The 9,432-nt window shown below is 42.1% G+C and overlaps 1 protein-coding gene across 1 annotated transcript in view; it reads right to left on the bottom strand.

Annotated features, from left to right (window-relative positions):
- galnt14 (UDP-N-acetyl-alpha-D-galactosamine:polypeptide N-acetylgalactosaminyltransferase 14 (GalNAc-T14)) overlaps positions 1-9,432 on the bottom strand; it is a 187,704-nt gene extending 178,272 nt beyond the window's left edge. Inside the window, exon 1 of the mRNA XM_061051537.1 lies at positions 8,942-9,432. Within this exon, the coding sequence (XP_060907520.1) occupies positions 8,942-9,106 (165 nt within the window). The 5' untranslated portion in view covers positions 9,107-9,432. The remainder of the gene's footprint in view (positions 1-8,941) is intronic.

Here is a 9,432-nt window from a genome sequence, read left to right on the forward strand (position 1 = left end):
CATGTAAACAACATCTGATTACATGCAAGTACGCATAATCGCAGGCACATATTCCAGCGTCTGGAATTTTCCAATTAGCTTCACCTGTGCCGACATAAAAATGAGGAAAAATTATCCACAAAGTGACATCTCCTGTCCCTTTCCTTTGGCCTTTTTTTTTCAGAAACATATTAGCAATTCAGGTTTTTATAATTATTTTGACCATCTGAACCTTGCCTTCAGTTTTCAGCTCAGTTGTGCCCTCCAAAAGACTTAAGAGAACTATCAGGGTCGTGTTCGGTGCTGCAACATGAGACATCAAAACTGCATAAAAATAAAAAATAAAAGTGTCTTTTAATTATGCACAAAGCTTTTTGTTCTGTAACTTTCTTGAGCAATAAATAAGAACATTGTGAGCACAGTTTTTGCTGTCTTGGCATCACAAGCAGTTTTTATATAGTTAACTGTATTTTACCGTTTTTTTTTATTTCTACATCACACCTTTCAATGCTCTAATTGGTTGTAGCCTCGAGAGGCATATAGTTCCTCCAGTGTCCACTAGAGGCTGACCCCAGGAAGTCACATACACACAGGCAACAGGCAAAAAAGCTGTTTTTACAGCATAAATCAACATGTTTACAGCCTGGTACAAAAAACTAAATAGGTCTGATTAGTTATTGTCATCTCTGGCACACACTGCTTTTTGAAAAAGCTCTGATTTGATTTTGTAAACGATATGTGTTATCCATAGTTAGGGGCGTAGCTGACATGATTGACAGGTGGGCAGGAGTTAACGGTTTGTCAGGAGGTTTAAAACCCGCCTCAGCTCCAGCTCTCAGCCTGTCGTTAGGTTGACTGAAAAGTTAGGTTGAGACAGGATTTCCAACATGGCGGCTGCTGCCGATGAGCCTCCAGAGCCCCCTGCAGGAACAGACGGCTGACAACACTCAGGCTTCAAACATTCACATTTACAGTTTATTGCTGTACCTGATTTAAACACTGAGGTGTCAGACTCTCTCCCATTGGTCGTGGGATGTCAGGTGAGGACTTTTTCCCATTACTTAGGATCATGAAGGCCATGAATACCCATGAATAATGCCTGTGAGCTCCAGTAAAGATACAGATGTGTTTCAGCACAAAGGATCAGTGTGAGGAGCAGGATCCTCTCAGATCCACTTGCAGATTGGACAGGAGACATGGCTCTGCATAAACAGACGTGTTCACACATATCAAGAACATGTCTGCAAATAGATAACCTGCAGGGACCCTCACACTCCGTTTTTAGCTCAGTGTTCACCTGTTATATAAGGACCGTCTCATATCCTTTCTGATCTGCGTCGATCGTAATACTGCTGCAGGAGGAGAGGCTCTGATTTAGAAAAAGAACAGACTGTGTGCTCAGTAATGATGATATAAGGCACTCCTATACTTTTCTACGCTGGGTGTGAAAACCTGTTGGTTTAAGTTGGCAAGCATGTGCGTGTGTCTGGCACGGGAATAAGCCGAGGTGTGTAGCAGCATGTGTGTCCTGACTTGAAAACGACACACACACACACACACACACACACACACACACACACACACACACACATTCTCTCACAAAAAAAAAAACAAGTCCACACAAGAAAAGTCTTCTTCTTCTTCTCGGCTAAGTGGCTGCAGCTGTTTCCAGCCCTTCTTCTGAAGTGCTTTAATTACAGATCAAATTCATATTTCAGGCATTTAGCAGAGGATCTTATCTGGGGAAGTTAAAAAGAGAGCAACAGCAGATTAAACCTTAATTCCTGAATTATCCAACAAATGAAAAAAAAAAAAAAAACTCCTCCCACTCGAGGAAAATGAAGACAGCCTCGTGATTAACACAAAGTGTGTGTGTCTTCTTTGAAGTGATTTTGAAGAGCTTTGTTGACACATAATTATCACACTTGGATTCTCTATTTATCACAAATACCTCTTTTTTTATTTCTCTTATTTAGTTTGTGTGTGTGTGTGTGTGTGTGTGTGTGTCCAACACGTCGATCGGGGTTTGAACTCTCCATCCTCTATGAGCAGGATGCAGAGGTTTCTGCCCCTCCTGACCCCCCTGACTCCCTCACCTGTCAGCCCAGCTGCTCTCCAGGAGTCATTAAAGCTAGAAGCCAGTCTGTCTTTGTTGCTTCTGTGTTTCAGCCTCGTTTGCGTCATGCCAACGTCTTCTTCTGAAGAAAGACGACAATATTTCAATCTTTTCATAGATTGCTTATCATCTTAATGTTTTAGCTCCTGATTAAACAAATGGACGTTGATGCCTCTGTAAGAATTATGAAAACAAATGAGGCCATCAGCTATCTGATGTCTGTACAGACTTTTAAATGACTCTCACAGTTTTTCACTGCAGAGCTCGTCAATGTCACTTCTCTCTCACCAACCAATCACAATAAAAAGGAGGCGGGGACGACGAATACCAACGTCAACTTTGTTTTCAACTGGTCACAGTTTACCTCACGCACCCATGCAGACAACATTTTATCGACGGTACTTTTTCCAGGTCCCGTTGGACGATTTTGTTTTCTTTGTAAAATGTCCTCGAATGAAATCAAATATTAAGCTTTTAGTGCAATGTTGGGGTTGTATCAAGTCAACTTTGGTTATATTCTTTAATAATTATTTTTAATTATTAATAATATAAATAAAATATCATTAAACTATGTTTAATCTCGTTTTGGGGCACCACCCTGTACTCAGGGAAATATAACCAAAATATTACTCAAATCAGTCTCAAATCAGTTATTTAATTACTAATATTATTAATAATTAATAACTATATTTAATAAATTGAAGGCGTGAAATCTGTACACATAGCCTTCGCACCCAGCTTATATCACAATGCAAATACACCAGTAATCACAAACAACTGCTCTCTTAAATTATAACAGAATTTATTTAAACAAAGCAACATCAATCCAAAATCAATGAACTTAATCAAACAAATAACTATTATAAACTAATCTAAGCAACAAACATTATCAAGCAAGGCTTGTGGAAGGGGTGTGAATGTGTGTGTGTGTGTGTGTGTGTGTGTGTGTGTGTGTGTGGGTGTGTGTGTGTGTGTGTGTGTGTCTGTGGATGAAAGAGAGATAGAGAAGGGGAAGAGGGGGGAGATTGCTTCGTCCCACGTGGTCGTCCTTCCGATGGCACACACCTAACAAAGACCTAATGTGTCCTTAATGTCTAAAAGAGACCGAGTTCGACCCTACACGATCTGTGTGTCTGAGGCGTCTGGATGGCCGCGAGTGTATAGATCTGTGTGTGTGTTAGTCAAAGGGGAAGAAAAGAGGATAAAAGAGGAGCGTAGAGGTGGAGAGAAATGCGTGTCTGAAGAGGCCGGATCACAGTCCGAATCCCGCACCACAACTCGGAGTAATTCCCTTCATTCACAGAAACAAACCAGTGGCCGAATTCAAGTTAATACGACTTACACTGGCCTTTCTGATCAGAAGAATAATACCCGGTTATAACGCTGTTACGCTAAACACATATAGGACGCAGCGGTCCGAAATGGGAACAACAAGAGTTTTAAACAGGTAAAACTCAGGACGCGACGGTCCAACAAAGATAAAAATTACAGTTTCTGCTTCAATCAATCAATTGTTAAAAACACTCTCTAAAGCTAATTCTGCCCAGACCTAATTAAGCCTCACTTGTGAATCGCTTTGCCCGCGATCGGTGAAGGAAAAAGGAGTCCGGCGATAAAACAGATCTTCTGTCTGTCCTGGTCTAGAGGCGTCTGATGGCGGCGAGGGTCCCTTACGGCAAGAGCGGCTTCGTTGGTTCTCCGTCGAGTGGAAAGATGTCCGTTGATGTCCTTTCGTTGCAGGACGGAATAAGACCGTTATCTTTCTGATAATCTGTTATAGTCTGACGCTCTCCGAGAAACTGAGATGCGTTCACTGGACAATCCGAGCTCGGAATTTGGAACACTGCCGGCCGCGGATTACCTGCGCGCCAAAACTTAAAACAAAGGAAGATTGTTGCAGGAAACAGGAGGTGAGCTTGTGTCTCCGAACACTTGAAGTCAGCGCGTGGTAAGAGATTGAACGAGGGGAGTCTCAGAGTTTAATCACCTGGCCGCCTTTCTGTGGGGTCTCCCTCAGGTTCCAGTCCCCCATTTACGTCACACGTAGGTGTGAAGTACCGCAGGGGATTCTGGGATAAAGAGTCCTTCTAGGCCTCTTTGTGATATCAGTAAATAACTCAAAGGCCCAAGTCCTTGGTTTGACTGTCCTAAGCCTGCGTGGCCCAACAGCAATTTAAAACAGACCTTACAGTCACTAACGAGGGAAGCGGATATGCAAAACCTTTGTAACCTAGCAACAGAAAGCGACAGTGAGAAGTGCTCTAAAACCGCAAAAAAAAAAAAAAACACTGTTAGTGAAGACAGGCCCTTAATGCCTGTTATCACTTTATCACTGCCACCAGGACGATTCTGGACAAGTCAATAACCAGCACAGTGAAGAAACAGCGTTTGTTGACATTTTCCACAACAAAGATTCATTTTTGAGTGAAACGTTTTCATGTTAAAAGAAGTTAAACATGCACAGAGCAAGATCAGCAAAGAAATGAGCTCTGCTGTTTTAGTCCACACCAGATAAAAGTTCTTCACAGGAGCTGTAAGAAGGCGTGTTGGCGACAGCTTCTCGTTAAAAAGTACAGCTGAGAATGATGGGAGGGTCACTATTTTCCGGTGTTTAGTCATCAACTAAATTACAGTCGCCGAGCAGCGTTAGCGACTATCTTAAGTTTAGGTTGGTCAAACCTTTTACAGAGCTTAAAATCTCTACCTCCATACATCCGCTTTCCCTGACTCCACATTCAGAAGTGTTTTTTTTTTTTTTTTTAATTACTGGCTCTCACTTCAGGCCACCGTGTAAAAAAAACCTGGCTGCGTGGTTTTACTGGAGCAGTGTGTGGTGGACGTTTGTCAGCGGTCTGCTCTGATTGGATATCATGTTGCAAAGGAAGTGTGAGACTTTGTGGATTCTATAAAAAAAAAAAACAACTTCAGCTCTGAAACCAGAATCTGAAACTCTTAAAGAGACAAACACAGGTTGGTCTTAAAGAGGAGTGTGCACCGGGACCTTTTTCTAAAAAGCTGTCATTCAGCAACTGAGGAACATTTGCATTTAAAATGTCAGCCCCTTTCACACATGATCATAGTCTCTCCCCCATGGCCACAGGTCGTTTCTAAAAGGTTTCTATACTACAATTCACTTATCAGACTCTTTTATCCAAAGTGACGTACATCAGAGAGTAAGAACAACACAAGCAAGGATCTAGAAAAAAGGGAACAATGTCAGTAAGAGCAAACGATCAGCTTTGAGTCTGATTGGACACACAGGTGCTGACAGGAAGTGACCAGAGGCAAAGCACAACATTGAGGGCAGTTCTTGAGAGCTCTAATCAGTATAGAAACCATCTTATAAGTCGTCGTTATCAAACAAAAACCATCGTCATTACCATCATCATCATCAATAATATGGAGACCATCATCATTAAGTTAGTAGGTATTCATGAAAGAGCTGGGTCTTTAGCTTTTTCTTAAAGGTGCAGAGGGACTCTGCAGATCCAATGGAGTTTGGAAGTTCATTCCACCACCGGGGGGTGACAGAGGAGAAGAGTCTAGTCAGAGACTTAGGACCCTGTTGTGACATCTGTAAAGAAATGCACTTCCTCACTTTGGACTCTAGGAGGCATCATCTGTGTATTTAAATATCTACAAACACCAATTACATATAGAAGTGGAAACGAGTGCGTCAGCATGTTTTTGGGAGTCTTTTAACACACAATGAGACAGTGCTCCTTCCATATAGAGCTTAAGAAATTAATGACTTATTAAAAACATGATATCAAAATACAATGAAAAAGCAGGATTTTGCATAAAGTGCACTCAAAGAAAGAGCAAAGAAATCTGATTCTGGTTCATTCTCAGAGAGACAAATAATGTTTTTTGTGCATAAAATGACTTGATGGATTATTATTGTATCGTCCTGTAGACATACACAGTGTCTGTGTTACAGATTTAAAAGGGTTTATATTTACGACGTCCTCATGTTTAACACGTCTCCTACAGAGAACGTCTTCTGGAGAATTTGGGCTGTTCTAGGATTTCTAATTTGTGTATGTGTGTGTGTGTGTGTGTGTGTGTGTCTGTGTCTGTGTGTGTGTGTGTGTGTGTGTGTGTGTGTGTGTGTGTGTGTGTGCTGGGGCGTTCAATAAAACAAGGTAAGAGAGGCCGGATCGATACAATTTATCCTGCCAGCCACAGTTAACATGCCGCGGGGTCTTTTTGCATAGCAGACATCCTGCAGTGCAGACACCAAGCCGGGGTCGAGAAGGAACCTAATTATCTTCAAAGGAGACGCTTCAGTCTGATGAAGACTTGATCCAATTACAGCGGACCATATAGGACATGTGTGGCTTTACTGCAGGGGTGTAGTATCATAAGGTATCATCGTAAGGTAGAGCATCATTATCTGTGGAGCTAAAACAAACAAGAACGTTATTGAAGATGAATCGACAAAGAAAAGTTTAAAAGCTACAAAAAAAAACTGATTTACTTTGTTGGCATTTAGAGGAAGACACCTGAGTTCAGACTTGAACTTTGGATATATTTCTGAACATCAGTGACATGGGTCACCCTGCAGGTAGGACACACTGAAGCAGACTGTTTCTGTTACTGAGCAAAAAAAAAAAACACGTCTTAAAAAGAGAACTTAGAGAGTTTCTTCCTGCCCTGTCATGACGGATTTTCCAACTGAAGCAGGATAAAAAAAACAAAAAAAACTCCAGATATAAGACGGGACGTGACATTGGGATGAATCTGACTGGATCGTTAGCGTCGACAAAGCTTTTTAATTGGCCGAAAAATGAGTTCAGGATGAGTCATCGGACATTTGAAACGTTTTACAGGAAGAGAAAATACGGTTATTTCGTGCTCTTCGTTTTATGGGGACTTTAAGAAAACTTAAGAACGACAGCATCTATTAGTCTGAGACAATACATGTGTGTTGTTTGCTTTTTCGTGTGCATCTGTCATGAAATCCATTCCAAATCATTCACCTTAAAATAAAATCAATTGTATAAGGCGTTTTAAGCGGTTTTTTTCCTGAGCGCCAGCCTCTTTTTTTAAATTGTTTTCAATGAGTAGAGAGCGTTCACAGCAGAAAGCGTCCGCCTGGAGAAAAAGTGCAGCAACCAGCGTTTATTCTTCCGAAGCGTTCCGCCTTTTTTTGTGCGGCCGCTCCGAGCGCTCAAGTTAAAAATCGTTCAACTTTTCAGAAAGGCGCTGTTGACATCACGGCGCTCTTTTCCAAGTGTACGATGTTCCCCCGTAGTTTTGCCGCCTACTGATCGTATCTCCGTGTCTGATCTCAAATATAAAACATGCAGTAAAAAGTAAAGGAGCTGTGTCGGTCATACAGCGGCCGTTGTCATGGAGACAGGACGGACGTGCAGCGTTTTTCTTCTCAGCGCTCGAACGCTTCATGCTAACGCTCCCGAGCGCACAGCCGGCGCTTTTCTGACCGGAAAAAAAAAAACTCTCGGTGGACACGTGGCCTAAGACGTCAAAGGTTAGGAGGCGTTGGTCCTCAATCAAGCTGAACAGCAAACAGACGCTCTTTGGGGACGGTGGAACGACACCATGAAAAACTGAAGTCCAGTCTGAAGAGTGAAGTATACTTATATAAGCAGAATATATCCCAGGCACTCTGTTCTGTTACTAAAGTTAAAAAAACTTTATTAATTCATGTCTTCAGGTAAAGTTCAAAGTTTTACTCTTCAGACTTTTTTCCCTTCAGTGATTTCACAGTGATTATATCTTATTTGAGACTGATCTCATTCTTTGTTTCCCCTTCTCTTCATTATTGAAGTTATTATTATTTAAGAGAGATAAGCTCCGCCCTCTCTTGTTTCATACACCGTCTTTTAAAGAGCTAGTGTCTGAACGACTTAGGGGAGGAAACTGCAACTGTTTTAAAAAGTGAAATCATTGAATGTTACATGGTTTGACAATATGAGCGTGTTTCAGTGTCTATGTCTCTATTTCTAACTGTTTTTATTTTGGTTTTGCTGCGGGGCACGCCTGGAAAAGCTCCCTGCTGACATAAAGGATGAATAAAGAATAAGGGTTTGAGGATTTAGTTTCATCAGACTTTAATAAATAGATGATTGTGAAATTATGACATTGTGATGTTTGATCATCGCAGGTCGACAGCAAAGTAAATAATGGATGAGTTCATCTGTGTGTTCAGTATTAGTTGGAACTGATTAAGATTAAAGATGAAGATAAAGATTAAGATTTACTTTATTGATCCCGCAAGGGGAAATTCTGTTTTTCTGTTTTGATGCAACTTAATCCAGGTTGTGCAAAAATACAGAAATGTCCTGTTTGACTTCTTAATCTGCAGATATTTTCAGAATCTGTTCATTGTTTTGGTGAAGTTCAAGCAAATATGTCACACATTTGTGAGTTCTTCTAACTTCCTACATTTGAGGGTAGTTTTTTCTGTTTGTTGTCAATTCAGATCTTGTAAATTGAGTTTAGGACTGGTGGTCTGTGGAGGTCACTTTAGGTCACTGAGACAATTTAATGAGCTTTTTTTTCTTGAATCTATTCTTAAAAATAACCTGTTCAACCTGTTCGCCTTCATTTAAAATACTCAAACAAAAAGAGCTGCATGCTCATTTCGACTTTTCGTCCATGTTTTTGAGGAGAACTGCTTCCCCCAGCCAAACAGCCCTCTTTACGGGGATGAAACAACCTCTAATGTCCCCATAAACTCCTCACTGGAGGCTCTGTGGTCTTTACCTCCACAGTGTCTGCTGTGAACTCCGAACACACTCCGGAAGTCTCCAGCGGCACATCAAAGAGATCTTTCAGACACACAAAGCAGCAGAAGAGGTGTTTGTTTCTTTACTTCACCTGTTTGTACGCTGTCTCTCCTCCTCCTCCTCCTCCTCCTCCTCCTCCTCCTCCGACACCGAGCTCCGGCAGCCTCCTCCGGCTCAGCACCAGCAGGTAAACCAGCGCTCCCAGCCACACCAGCACCGCCACGGCCACCGCCAGCCTCCGACAGAGACGCTTCATTTTCCGGTCAGGAGGAGCCGGCGGCGCCCGGCAGCCCCTCTTGCTGTCAGAATCCCATTTTTAAAAAAAATAAAAGACGAGAAAACAAACAAAACAAACACACACACCCAAAAAAAAAAAACCCGCGCTAACTAACACACACACACACTGACACACACACACACACACACACACACACACTGACACACAAGTCTGCCCGGTCCCGGTGACGGTAAAATCACACCGACTACACAGCGTGCGTGGTCTCTCCCACTCCCGGCTTGAGTCAGGGTGTCTGTGAGTCGGTGTGCTGCTCTCAGGGTGTCCTGCACCCTCCTGAAGGTCTG

Source organism: Labrus mixtus, chromosome 12, assembly GCF_963584025.1.
Source record: "Labrus mixtus chromosome 12, fLabMix1.1, whole genome shotgun sequence".
Taxonomy (NCBI): Eukaryota; Metazoa; Chordata; class Actinopteri; order Labriformes; family Labridae; genus Labrus; species Labrus mixtus.